Source organism: Ambystoma mexicanum, chromosome 5p (assembly GCF_040938575.1).
Source record: "Ambystoma mexicanum isolate Mex_15411 chromosome 5p, UKY_AmexF1_1, whole genome shotgun sequence".
Lineage (NCBI taxonomy): Eukaryota > Metazoa > Chordata > Amphibia > Caudata > Ambystomatidae > Ambystoma > Ambystoma mexicanum.
This window is the reverse complement of record NC_090930.1, coordinates 328,618,841-328,633,792: the sequence shown is the minus strand read 5'-3', so window position 1 is coordinate 328,633,792 and position 14,952 is coordinate 328,618,841. Positions and strand designations below refer to the sequence as shown.

Sequence of the window (14,952 nt, the reverse complement as noted above, 5' to 3'; positions counted from 1 at the left end):
ACCCACCCTCCCAACATCGGCCCCTCTCTAGTGCCACCCACCCTCCCAACATCGGCCCCTCTCTAGTACCACCCACCCTCCCAACATCGGCCCCTCTCTAGTCCCACCCACCCTCCCAACATCGGCCCCTCTCTAGTCCCACCCACCCTCCCAACATCGGCCCCTCTCTAGTCCCACCCACCCTCCCAACATCGGCCCCTCTAGTCCCACCCACCCACCCTCCCAACATCGGCCCCTCTAGTCCCACCCACCCACCCTCCCAACATCGGCCCCTCTAGTCCCACCCACCCACCCTCCCAACATCGGCCCCTCTCTAGTCCCACCCACCCACCCTCCCAACATCGGCCCCTCTCTAGTCCCACCCACCCACCCTCCCAACATCGGCCCCTCTCTAGTAACACCCACCCACCCTCCCAACATCGGCCCCTCTCTAGTCCCACCCACCCACCCTCCCAACATCGGCCCCTCTCTAGTCCCACCCACCCACCCTCCCAACATCGGCCCCTCTCTAGTCCCACCCACCCACCCTCCCAACATCGGCCCCTCTCTAGTCCCACCCACCCACCCTCCCAACATCGGCCCCTCTCTAGTCTCACCCACCCACCCTCCCAACATCGGCCCCTCTCTAGTCCCACCCACCCACCCTCCCAACATCGGCCCCTCTCTAGTCCCACCCACCCACCCTCCCAACATCGGCCCCTCTCTAGTCCCACCCACCCACCCTCCCAACATCGGCCCCTCTCTAGTCCCACCCACCCACCCTCCCAACATCGGCCCCTCTCTAGTCCCACCCACCCACCCTCCCAACATCGGCCCCTCTCTAGTCCCACCCACCCACCCTCCCAACATCGGCCCCTCTCTAGTCCCACCCACCCACCCTCCCAACATCGGCCCCTCTCTAGTCCCACCCACCCTCCCCACATCGGCCCCTCTCTAGTCCCACCCACCCTCCCCACATCGGCCCCTCTCTAGTCCCACCCACCCACCCTCCCCACATCGGCCCCTCTCTAGTCCCACCCACCCACCCTCCCCACATCGGCCCCTCTCTAGTCCCACCCACCCACCCTCCCAACATCGGCCCCTCTCTAGTCCCACCCACCCACCCTCCCAACATCGGCCCCTCTCTAGTCCCACCCACCCACCCTCCCAACATCGGCCCCTCTCTAGTCCCACCCACCCACCCTCCCAACATCGGCCCCTCTCTAGTCCCACCCACCCACCCTCCCAACATCGGCCCCTCTCTAGTCCCACCCACCCTCCCAACATCGGCCCCTCTCTAGTCCCACCCACCCTCCCAACATCGGCCCCTCTCTAGTCCCACCCACCCTCCCAACATCGGCCCCTCTCTAGTCCCACCCACCCTCCAAACATCGGCCCCTCTCTAGTCCCACCCACCCTCCCAACATGGGCCCCACTCTAGTCCCACCCACCCTCCCAACATGGGCCCCACTCTAGTCCCACCCACCCTCCCAACATGGGCCCCACTCTAGTCCCACCCACCCTCCCAACATGGGCCCCACTCTAGTCCCACCCACCCTCCCAACATGGGCCCCACTCTAGTCCCACCCACCCTCCCCACTCTCGTCCCACCCACCCTCCCCACATCGGCCCCACTCTCGTCCCGCCCACCCTCCCCACATCGGCCCCACTCTCGTCCCGCCCACCCTCCCCACATCGGCCCCACTCTCGTCCCGCCCACCCTCCCCACATCGGCCCCACTCTCGTCCCGCCCACCCTCCCCACATCGGCCCCACTCTCGTCCCACCCACCCTCCCCACATCGGCCCCACTCTCGTCCCACCCACCCTCCCCACATCGGCCCCACTCTCGTCCCACCCACCCTCCCCACATCGGCCCCATTCTCGTCCCACCCACCCTCCCCAGATCGGCCCCACTCTCGTCCCACCCACCCTCCCCACATCGGCCCCACTCTCGTCCCACCCACCCTCCCTCTCCATATCGGCCCCTCTCTCGTCCCACAAACCCACCCTCCCCATATCGGCCCCTCTCTGGTCCCATCCGCCCACCCTCGCCACATCGGCCCCTCTCTTGTCCCATCCGCCCACCCTCGCCACATCGGCCCCTCTCTTGTCCCATCCGCCCACCCTCCCCACATCGGCCCCTCTCTGGTCCCACCCACCCACCCTTCCCACATCGGCCCCCCTCTCTCGTCCCACCCACCCACCCTTCCCACATCGGCCCCCCTCTCTCGTCCCACCCACCCACCCTCCCCACATCGGCCCCTCTCTCGTAGAAACCCACCCTTCTCACATCGGCCCCTCTCTCGTCCCAACCACCCACCCTCCCCACATCGGGGCCCTCTCTCGTCCCTTACCCACCCACCCTCCCCACATTGGCCACACTCTCGTCCCACCCAGCAACCCACCCTCCCCACATTGGCCCCTCTCTCATCCGACCCACCCACCCACCCTCCCCACATTGGCCCCTCTCTCGTCCCACCCACCCTCCAAACCCCGGCCCCACTCTAGTCCCAAAAAACCCGGCCCACCTCTAGTCCCAAAAAACCCGGCCCATCTATAGTCCCACGCGCCCAACCTCCCAACCTGGGCCGCTCTCTAGTCCCACCCACCCTCCCCACGTGGGCCGCTCTCTAGTCCCACCCACCCTCCCTCCCAACCTGGGCCGCTCTCTAGTGACACCCGCCCTCCAACCTGGGCCGCTCTCTAGTCCCACCCTCCCAACCTGGGCCGCTCTCTAGTCCCACCCTCCCAACCTGGGCCGCTATCTTGTCCCAAAACCCTGGGCCGCTCTCTAGTTTAACCCACCCACCCTCCGCAACATCCCACCCACCCATCCATAAGCCCCCTCACCCTCCGCTCCCTCCCACTCACCCACGGCAACTCAAGTCGCACTCTTGTGTGATTGGCTCAGTGGTGAGCCGCCTGGCTCACTATTTAGCATGTTTGAGTGACAGCTAGGCTGTTGAATGGGGGTTTTTCTGCATAAAAGTAGGGCTTTGGGGACTGGAACTTCAGAAGTCGCCACTGGACCTAAAGAATCCGAAGAGGGGAGAAGCTGAGCCATCTACAACGACGACACCACCGGTGGAGCCCTGCTGTACGAACTCACCGCTTCCCCAACGACAGAGGAGATCTTCTTCCAGGAGAGCCTTCTTCCCCTTGAGCTGGTGGGACCAACCAGTTCGCCTTTTTCGCCTTCCTGGATCGTCTCGTGGTCGAATCGCCCGTGCCAAGCACCCCGGCGGCCGGATAGCCACGCTTCACCACTACCGCGAATAAAAGGGTTGTACCTTTTAACCGGGAAACTCCACGGCTGGTTTCTTCCCTGGCAGTGCAACAACCTCCAGCTTTCCTCCACGTCAAGATCATCTCTTTCCCTGGACGAAGCTCCGACTTGCACCCGCTGCCAGGAACAACTGCCCCCTTTGGAGCTTTCTCACCGTTTCTGGTACTGTGTCCCGCTTGGTCTCTCTTGCAACAGACTGTCCAAGGTGTCCTGTAAATCCTTGACTCTTTCCTGGGGTGACCTTGGACCTGCTAACATTACCTTTCTGACTTGATCCAACCTCTTTTGACTTTTCTGCAAAGACTTTGAGTGCATTTCCACTGTGTAATCTTGGGCACATTCCGCCTTGCTCTCTCCAAGAGTGGGCCTGGCCTATGAACATTTTGCTCTACAGTAGACCCTGCCTTTCTTGACTTGCTGTGGTTTCTTAAAAGTGTTGGTACTGTGTGTTTTTCCTATTCTGCCTTTTCTCTCCCTTTTTAAACAAATTATTGGAGTGCCATCTACGGTTACGCGCTCACCTCTGTTTTGCTAAATAAGTGGTGTCTTAACCTAGACTTGTCGAATAATTAACTAGGGAGGTGTATATACTTATAGTGACTGTGTTTGAACTTGCTTGACATATTAGTGCCAGTGTATTTTTACAAGTGTGTTTTTAAATAATTATATAATTATATACTTTTATACCAAAGCTCTGGTCAGTGTTTGCTTGTGCTACTGTATTTTTAGCCCTATTGTGTATACTCTATATACTGCCTAACTCTTCTTGAGAGAAGTCTGACTGCTCAGCCACAGCTACCAGGTAAATCTGGGTGGTGCAGACTGCTACCAATTGGGTTTACTGCTTAGTCCTGTGGTCTTAAACTTTTTGCAGTGGTCCCTAAGGGAACTGCACAGGTTTCTGCCTAACATAACTGATACCCCTTAGCACTTTACAACAGTTGATTCTTTCTAATGGGACTTCCTTGACAACACGGGTTCCCTTTCTTCACCTGTGTCATAAGTCCACTTATTCTTCTAGTTCACTTACGCTGCTTCTTGCCTTTATCAACATGTGACTTTCACACACGTTCCTGTGTGGTATTCCTGCTTACCACCTTGCTTTCACACTGTCCACTAGTGCTTTGCCTTTTGCTCTTTTCTTTTTGTTGCAAATGCTCTCTTTAAATTCATCATGTTCGCAAATGCACATCACTTTCAGTTTCATTTGTGTGATATTCTCAAATCTTTTCCTGCGTTCAGCATTTATAATGTATTCCATGCTTGGCAACTTGTTTGGTATTCAATGGGTCACTTTTTGGTCTCTAGACCTCTTTATCTATTTTCTTGCTTGACTGCCATTCGCTGTTAGCTATACCATGCCCCTAGAGTGCCCTGGCCTGAGTGAACCTTCCCTGTCACCCACCGGTGTGTGGCTGCTCCTCTGGATGCTCTGGTTTCGTTCTCGGGTTCTCGCTTGCTCCTCACTCCCGGGAGCTCCAGGCCTTCCTGCAGTGGTCGGCGGAATCTCCATGACCCCCACTCCCAATGGGGAATGCACAGCAATCGGCTCTGCTCGGCTCTAGAACCTCTAGCGGCCCGCTGTGGCCTCAGCGTCTTTCTGGCTGCTCTGCGTCCTTTTCACCGGCCCACATTCCGCCTGCTCCTCGGATTGCTGTGCTCTCTTGCCCAGTCGGTTCTCTTTTCTACTGCTTCCTTTTCCTATTATACACCTGCAACCATTTAACAGGTTGCTGGGGTGATTTCCTGATCCTCGTTGCCAGACCATAGTTATTGGGACATGCTTGACCCTCACAACAGTCCTCAGGCCTCTTCCTCGTCGCAGTATCGGAGTGGTGAAATGTCATGTCAGTGTGCACTATTCTTAGTTGTCCCTTCCTCGTCCTAGTACAATGATGGTCTGAATAAGAGAAATTGGTTTGCAACAGCCTATAAAGGCAGGGGGAGAGGGGGGCGGGTAAAGTTGATTCCCACCAGAAAAGGGGAATGCAATGTCTCGTCTGTGGACCTCCTCTTCGACACTCTTGTCTTCTGATGTTATCCCTGGAAGAGGGAGGAGAAAGGGTAGGAATATCCCATAAATGTGGCTGAGACAGAGGGTTCATCATGGATTGGCAAGTGGGGATACTGCATCTTACCCAAGGACACCCCCCCACCATTCCCCAAGTCTCCCCTTCCCAGGTGATCCTCCATCCCATCTCAACCCCCAGGGTTGGGATCCAAGAGCCATTGCCTTTTCCTGGCCACCTGAGCAGAGGATGATGGGGGGTGGGGGGGAAATAAGTGAGGACGCCCTCAGGTTCCTCACAGCGTGCACACCATCCGTAATGAGGTTTGCAGACATGGGTAGATCAAACATAATTTGTCAGTGTGCCTAACCTATATGAAATCATCTAGATAAACAATGCATTAGCGAAAAAGATACTTGATAAATGATTCAACAATGGCAATTCCACTGTTTGTAAAGTTCTGGTCACAGCCAAGAGGTATATTACTAAGAAATGTGAAACTACAGATGTGCTCCGAGTTCAAGAATGCTATTCCAGTTAGATAAACACATGTTTTATGTAAACAAAGGGGTGTCCAGCTCACATGTAAAGTACCAAATGCCATTGTTCTGCTTCTGCTTCAGCTTGCCTTTCTGGCACTAGGCAAAGATGGACTTGACAGAGATGTTGCTACATAGATGGGGCTACCGACCGACCCCTTATTGATGCATTGGAAACTCCCAAATCCTCTTCTCTCGTCTTAAAGTAAATGACTGCTTAGCTGAGTAGAGACTACATATTGATATTTCAAAGTGTTTCATTAGACGTTGCATATATATCTCTGTGTACTGCATGGTCTTTTGACATTTTTGAAAAATAGCTCTGTGAAACACTTTAATCAGCCTCCAAACATCGCACAATTTTGTGTGTAAGTTGCACCTTATGGTGATGTCCAATCCAGAGTTGCATTTCAAATTGTTGACCCTGTCTGTTTCTAAATGGTAGGAACATGCATTTAACCATTTAAGTGACCTCTGCTGTCACGGCAGTCCTTAGTTTCTTGCCCCTGTTCTCTTATCAAGGTAACGGTGCGATTGAAATTGCACCTATTTGAAATAGTTATATTCTTGAAGCACAGTACATTTTACTATTATTTGTCTTTTGTTTTCTTTGCTTTCCCCTAGAGCTCAAGGCAGCTTGCATCACGATTTCATGAGCAATTTGTTGTTCGTGAAGACTTAATGGGTCTAGCTATTGGGACTCATGGTGCTACCATTCAACAAGCTAGGAAAGTAGCTGGCGTCACTGCGATAGACTTGGATGAAGAATCCTGCACATTCCATATTTATGGAGAGGTACAGTAGACTTAATTTTATAATTTTACTTTAACGAGATGTATAACATGCATCTAATATGTTTGTGGTTTTTAGGATCATGAGGCAGTGAAAAAGGCCAGAAGCTACCTTGAATTTGCTGAAGATGTTATACAAGTTCCTCGAAATTTAGTAGGTATGTACATTAAGAACAGTATTAAAAAGCTCACAGTGACTATTCAGCTTTCTCTTATAGATATGCACATAAATACAGGACCATCATAGAAAATTAACATTGTGAATACTTCTGGCACACAGCGCTCTCTGAGCATGGCTTATTATCATGTACCAGGCATGCTGACATTTATAAATGTATTTATTGAACATTTGTATGGCACCTATACACAAGTGTTTCCAGGCGCCACAAGATAAGCTGGGGGTGGGGAGGGGACATAGGAAAACGGCAACATCGGTTATATTGGCCATGTGACAATCCATGCATGATACCATTCCGTGCACTGCCCAGTGGGCAGGCCAATGCATGCATTTGTTTTGAAATATTGATTGGCAACCTATCTCATGAATAGCAACCAAGATTACTTGATATGTTGAAGTTTATTTCAGACATAGCCCATAATACACATTATTCACATCTGTACCACAGGTTCCTAATCCCTCCATACATTTCACAATTTCCCATACTCTCTACTTTGCACAATTTCAAAAATACACTGCAAGATAAAATCAATACAAATGTAAAAAAACCGAATTAAATTATATATACATTAAAATAAAACACAACATATCACTTATTGTCCAAAAATTGATGATCTCATGATTCTTCAGTAAAACTGGTGTGCATCACATAGATAAATACACTGAATTTACGATAAACATATGTGAGGGGTCAGAAATGCGAGTCGTTCAACTTGGTAAAGATTTTTCGCAAGTAGCCATTAGTATAAAGGTGAGATAAACTCCTCACTTTCACTAACCTAAGTTTTTCTCTGACTACAAAACTAAGACTAAAGGAAAACACACTATCATAAAAATTGATCGGTACCTCACACTTTTACATAAAATAAAATCATACAGGAATATAAATGGCTGTTCACGTTCAACAAAATAACAATATATTCAAATTAAACTAAAGATCCTTGTAACCAAGCTCAATGCTGGATTTCTAAATAAAAGTTCAAAACTCCACATCAGAAATAACTCCAAAGTTCCTTTCAACATCCATGTTCTGTTTCACTGGACACGTGAATTAAACTTCAAGCATCAGTAGTCTTAAGCTTTCAACAAGTTTGAGATACACAACTTCTTCTATAAAGCTACAACACCCATTGATGTTGTTTCATTCCACTTACTCATTTGCCATATGTCCAACTGTTTCCCTTTTTGCTGTGATAATTTAGCCAAGGGTTGTTGGTATTGACCTTCAATATTGACCCCTCTTGATTTTGACAATGTTGGTGTAGCTAGGTTTCAGTATTGTACAGTTCAATATTACCCTCTCTTGGCTTTGGTAATATGGGCTATAGTTCGGTTTCACTATGGCCCTTTCTTGACTTTGGCAATGTAGGATAACAGATCACTTTTAATCTTGCCCCTTCTTGGCTGTGGCAATGATTGTTATACATCTTTCTCTAGGTTCCTCATAACATGTGGATAATAGCAATTATGTTTTTCTCATTAGTTTGATATTCAAAACAATGAACTACTTCCTCTTGGGTCCTTGTTACATGTGGACAATAGAAAATATGCTTTCTATCATTCATTTGGCATTTCAAGTAATTACATGTAGCATGCATTGTCTCACAGAGCACTCTGCGTTTACCTTTCATAGGCCAACTCACGGTCTTTCCTTGCGCCTCAGTACTTTTCGCTGCTGCTGCGACCACTTCAGTCCTTGCAATCAGAGCCTTTGAGAGCTACGGTTTAGTTGCTGTTATGCATCTCTCTCGAAAGGAGCCTGCATTGCTCCTGGGTTTCTCTGATGCTCTTGAGCCATCGGGGAGAGGAGCAGGGAACGGGAAACTTATTTCTTCTTAAAGGCACATCAAAGCACCTTCTTTCATCTTAACGTTTTCTGCTGCGCGATATCTGCAGTTTGAGCTTCTTAATCCTACGACTCTCTCGGCACCATTGACAGCTATATCAACAGCAGCTGTCTCAGTGTCTTCCATGCTCAGCTCTACCTGCATGCATGGCTGCTCTCTGCTTCTCCAGCTACTCCTGCTAATGCTTCCACCATGGTTTCTAATGGCCTGCACCTGAAGTGGCCTTAAATAATCAAAGGTCCTGCTCAGGGGTGGGTCATTGAAAACACTAGACTGCACATTGCAGTTCTGTGCCTCCAAGCCCCTCTTGCTGGTCCCAGTACCTTAGGTATTATTGTACCTGAACTCCCCAATGTTTACTCCGTCACCTGTATGGGACTCCACAGGTTATGGGTAGCATTGGCGATCTTGGGGAGTCCATCTGAACAAACTGCTGGTGAAGTAGGACTTGAACCAGCATAGGACAAGGTTGCTGATCCCCCATATGCCGATGTGGGTGTCCGTAAGTGCCTGGTGGTCTACTGACAAGCGGTTGAGTAGAACCAGGAGGCAGGGGTCGCAGTCAAGGATGTTAAGAGCGTCGTCAACCACCTGTATGGTTGCTGTGTCTATGCTGCATCTGGGTCTGAACCCGGACTGGTAGGTTTGGAGAAGATTGCAGGTGACGATGTGTTGCTGCAGTTGTACGGCTACTGCTTTCTCGATAATCTTACCTAGGAAGGGAAGATGGGTGATCAGGCAATAGTTACCTAGGTTGTCGGGATCCAAAGTGGGTTTCTTTAGTAGAAGGAGGAACAGTCCTGTCTTTACGGTCGATAGGAAGGTGCCTCAAGTTGGGGAGCTGTTGATGATCTCTAGGTAGGGAAGGAGGACTTCTGCTGGGATGGTCTTGAGGATCGATGCTGGGAGATGCAGGAGAAATTACTTACCATAAAGTTCTTTCTAGGAATTCTTCTCACACAGATTCCTCATCGCCCTCCCAGCCTACACAGCTTGGAAGTCTATAGAGCATAGTCCAGTCGCATTCTGCTGTCGCTTTTCTTGTGCAATGAAGAGCCGAGTGCAAGTTCGGAGCGTCAACAGGTGACTGAATACACTGCTCCCCTTTTCTTCTGGTTTCATCTCCAAGACTGAGATATTGAAGAATTAGGTAAGCAACCTATGGCTGCTTGCTAATACTGTTATTTCAATGCCTTTCTCCTTTACTTTAGATTTCTTCTCGCCAGCTGAGCCCGCAGGAAAGAAAGGTGGGAAACTGAGATACGTGGGTGTAATGCAAACTTTCATAGGACTCCTGATGTCGATTCAGATTGATGAATGTCTTGGCCATATACGAGGGAGTCGTCCATAAAGACGATGTCGCGTGGCCATAGGCCCCCTGTTGAAAATGTTCTGAGCAGCTGAGGCAGGATTGGTATCTATCAAGATGAGGAATCTGTGGCAAAAGAATCCATAGAAAGAACATTACCAGTAAGGAATTTCTTTGTCATGAAACCTTACCAAAACATCCATCCTTTATCTACACACCATTTTAACCAAGATTCCGTTCTATTCAGTGTTCTTTTCTTTGGGAGGAGGAACCAATTCCACAATTCGATGAATCTCGTTCCAGTGACAGGGTTTCAGCTTGTTCACATGGACCCAACGTTCCTCTGTCTGTTTCCCTTCAGGTCTTTTTTTTGTTCTGCAACTCTGGAGATCTTATCTATGATCTCAAAAGCCCAGTGCCAACTGTGATTAAATTTGTGCTCATTTGGAAGTTTTAAAGGTGAACTTCTACCTTGTATTCGTTTCTGGTTGTCCACAGGCCATAGTAGATCTTTGCACTTACTGCAGCTTTTTCCTGATTCCTCTAGGCATAGGCAAGAGCTTGTTGGAGAGGCTTTTACAGGTTCTCTAGATATTCATACGTGGTAGAGGTGTTAAAAAATGTCTCTTGCTGTGTCCAGGACACCTGGGCAAGAGCATCTTTTTTAATGGTCATTTATTTTATTTGTAAATGTTTTTATTGAATGTTTTTTGTACACAATTAGCAATTCAGGAGAATACATTTCGTTATTACAGTGTATGCAGCAACAACAGAAGTGCAAATTGTTTCATTTGGCATTATCATAGTTTAACGTGTGAATAAGCAATTTAACAACCAAACAACAACAAAAAGCACTGCCATGATTAGTATCTCTTAAAACGAATCGGGAGGCAAGTAGTGCAGCAGTTGCAGTAAATACAGGTGCTTCACATGCAGGCAGTTTAGGCAAGGGTAGAACACTGCTTATTGGTGGCTTGTTTCATTGGGCAGCAACAGTAAAGGTAAATAAATCAGCATTCAAGGCAGCTTATCCGACGGATGAAACATAGCGATGTTGAGGCTTTTCTAGGCGGCGAACACAGTAGTTAACCCTTCGTCCGGCTCCTGCAAAACACCCATCCATGCTTTTGTCTCAGCTTGACACCAAGTTCCGAACTCCTTGTACGACAAAGCGTATTGGGGGCCACTGCTGCAACTCCACGACATAACCAAGTGCCTCTTTGCTACGACACAAGCCAGATCCATAAACTTAATCGTATGTCTATATTTACTTGATCTGGAGTATACACCAGGGAGGCACTTGAGCGGATTCCAGCTATTACTAGTGATCCCAGCTTTCGTACAATCCTGTTCTATACGGGACCAGAAACTCTGCACCCCGGTACAATTCCCGAGCATACGCATCAGACCAGCTTTGTCACAAGCACACCATGGGCAGGCTGGAGACCTTTTCAAACTAAATTTGGTCACTCTCTCAGGGGTCATGTACGTGCGGTGGAGCACATTGAGTTGGATCAGTCGATACCTAGCGTTCGAGACGCATTTTTAGCAAACACCAAGGCCTCCCACCTGTCAGTCATTTCCAAACCAATGTCGGCTTCCCATTTTCCCTTTAATTGCTCATTCCTTGTGCTGGCTGGTTGAGGTCAGCAGTCATTCATATATCAGAGACACAGGTCTCAGCCATCCTCCAAATTGTATAATAGGACTAAAAGTGCCATCTCCTCTGGTTCAGCAGGCCGTGCTGTCCATTTGCATTTAGCTACCCTCGCCACTCTCATATATCGCAAAAATTGTCCACCAGATAGTCCCTCCTTCTGCACCAGACTCCCCAGGTCTCGGAACAGCCCATTATCATACATGTCCTCCAAGGGGCTATGCCCAGCTCTTCCCATCTTCTGACAGTTTTCAGATCTTCTATGTCAGTGCAAACATCGGGGGCAATAGGGACATTTGGCGAATACAGATGTGGTGCATGGAGTAGCCTCAGAGTCCTGGCCCAAATCTGTCTACCGAGCTCTACAATGAGATCCTGGCAGCCCATACAGCCCGGAACCAATAAGACCTCTTTAAGTCGTGCAGGTTCCACCATCGTCTGAAGCAACCCAATCTCACATGTGACCTCATCAGAAAACCACAATGTCGTGAAGCTGGGCAGCCAGGTAATAGAGTTTCTGGTGAGGATGTTGTACTCCACCATCCCGGTAAGGCAGATATAGGCTGTTGAGTGCAATCCTGTGTCACACCACACCCCACAAGAAGTCCCTGAGGTTAACGTCTAAAAAAGAAATGTGGCTTCAATGTAATAGTGTACATTCATAAATGCATAGAAGAGCTTTAGGAGGACTATCATTTTGATTATGGAGATACGACCCATGAGAGAAAGCGGCAGCCCAGCCCAGAATTTCATTGATTTTCTTATGCCATCCACCACCCTAATCATGTTTGAAGTGTGTCCCTACGTGCATGTGCAATACGAACTCCCAAATATTTGAATGAGGTCCCCTCCCAGCACAACCCCAGATCTGGTAAGTCTGTGGCCTTCTCCCTCCTAAGCCCTGCCAAGGGAAAGAGGCCTGACTTCTACCTACGGAAGGAGATCCCACATAGCTTTGCAAACTCATCAGATACCTCTAAAATAATCGGTAGGTTGTGTGCTGGCTCGCACAGCAGGACATGGTCTGCGTATAACGATATAATATATCTGGTTCCTCCAACTTCTATGCCTGCCTCTAGGTATTCCTGTCTCAGATATACAGCCAGAGGTTCCAAAGCCAATAAGTACAGCATTGGGGAAAAAGGACATCCGTGCCGGGTCCCTCTTTGTATGTCCCATTCTCCAGATAGTTGCCTGCCCGACTTCACCCTGGCCATTGTACAACAGTTCGACTCAGCAAACAAATCTTTCCCTGAACTCAAAACTCCTGAGCGCTGCATATATCCACTCCCAATAAACTGAGTTGAAAGCCTTAATAGTGTCAAGGGATGCAACCACATAGTGCGCCAACTGTGTGTTAGTCCAGTCTAGCACATGCTGTAATCTACGTAGTTTCGTAACGGTGTTGCTGCTAGGGACAAACACTGTTTGGTTTAGCATGTGTGATCTCTTCTTATTAGGGAAGAGATCACATTGCGCAGGCGACCAGCCAGTATGGTGGTAAATATCTTCACATCATAATTCAACATGGGCATGGGTTGGTAGGAATCGCACCTTTCCGTCAGTTTCCCTGGTTTGGGAATTGGAATTATTAGTGTTTCCCTCATGCTTGTTGGGAGTAGGCCACTCCTCATAAACTTTCAGCAACGTCGCAGTGAGCGTGGAGCTATGTTTTTTAAAATTACGCTGGGAGTCCATCACTCCCTGGGGTCTTACCAGTGGAGAGGGAAGTGATCGTCCCGCTCAACTCTTCCAGAGTAATAGGCTGATCAGGGCAAGCACCTGATCTTCAGTCAGCCACGGCAGCCGAATCTGTGCAAACGTAGGCTCTAGCTCCTCCAAGGGTATCTGTGTACCATGTCTGTACATGTTGGCGTAAAATGCAGAGAATATCCTTCATAGCAGTCTGTGATCGCCATGGGGTGCTGCATTCGTCATGTAATAACGTGGGTAGAACCCTAGGATGTTCTAGTTTACATACACGCCAGCATTTGTCCCCCTCATTGTGTAGTCCTGCTTTTCGTGTGCCATAGTGAAATCTGGACAACCTCTCCCATGCCTGTGCACATTGCAGCCTTAGTTCCACAAGATCTGCTTCTAGCGACCATGGCCCAGGTTGTTGGGCCTCCAGCACGCCATTTTGAAACTCAATATCCTCTTGGTTTTTCTTCAACTTCTTGGACTCCCTCGCGCATGCAATAATCTCCCTCCGGCCCACAACTTTCAAGCTTTTCCAAACACAGCTCCAGCTGTCAACACTGGCAACGTTGGTCCATAAGAATTGTTCCAGGTGTGCATGTAGTTGATCTCTAAAAGGGCCATCTCGAAGGGCATCAGTGGGCGTATGCCTGATCGGTATAGGGGGCCTGGGTCCCCTGTTTTCCCATGTTACCATTAGTGCACAGTGGTCCCACAACGTGCTGCCAGTGAATTTCATTAACTGTTCAGCCCCCACGAACAAATAGTCTATCCTGGTATGCGACTGATGAGGGGACGAATAATAGGAATAACCTCTGACACCCGGATGTAGTTCTCTCTAAATATCCGTCAAGTTGAATTCCGATAGAAGCGTGTTGAGGGTCTCTGTGGCAGGGGACGGACCACCTCTTGAGGGCTGGGGGAGATGCGTTAAGGATCTGTCCAGAAGTATATCGCAGCCACAATTAAAGTCACCACCCCATAGGAGCAAGACATTGCGCTGCAGCGCAATTTGACTGCTCAGTGCCCGTATGTGGGCCGGGATCATATGGTTAGGAAAATAGGAATTAACAATACACATTTCCCTATGGCCAAAGTAGCCACGCAAGAGCGCATATTTCCCCTCACGATCAGTCACCGCCTCTGAAGGTTGGAATGGGATCGCTGAGTACAACCATATTAACCCTCCCCTCGCAAACAATTAATACCTGCTCCTGACCTGGCAATAGGTGAGTCTCTTGTAATAAGGCGATAGCTATTTTCTTCCGACAGGTAGGATCGCACGCTATTTCTATGCATGTATGATCCTAGCCCTCTCACATCCCAAGTCAGTATCCTTATTGCTGCCTATCCTTATGCCATAGCTGAGGTTGGACCAGCCCCTCACCCTATCGGACCGCTCACCTGGATCAGCAAGTCTCCCGGAATGCCACCAGAATAACACATCCGCAACACACCAACAATTTCACTGCCCCCAACCAGCAGCTGTAGTGTAAGCACTCAATAAGCCAATTAGCACCACCAGGAACATTACTTCGCCCCCTTTCCCAGTCTACGCCAGATTCACCACAACAAACAAAATATAACCAAATCATCAGACCCCGAAACATAGGGTCAAAATAGTGCCCAACAGAAGTCCTCTGTTAAGGCAAACCCGT

At 49.3% G+C, this 14,952-nt stretch overlaps 1 protein-coding gene across 1 annotated transcript in view; it reads left to right on the top strand.

Annotated features, from left to right (window-relative positions):
• Positions 1-14,952, top strand: part of FMR1 (fragile X messenger ribonucleoprotein 1) — an 821,120-nt gene that overhangs the window by 499,927 nt on the left and 306,241 nt on the right. The window contains exons 8-9 of the mRNA XM_069612766.1: positions 6,439-6,609; positions 6,685-6,763. Of these exons, the coding sequence (XP_069468867.1) occupies positions 6,439-6,609; positions 6,685-6,763 (250 nt within the window). The remainder of the gene's footprint in view (positions 1-6,438; positions 6,610-6,684; positions 6,764-14,952) is intronic.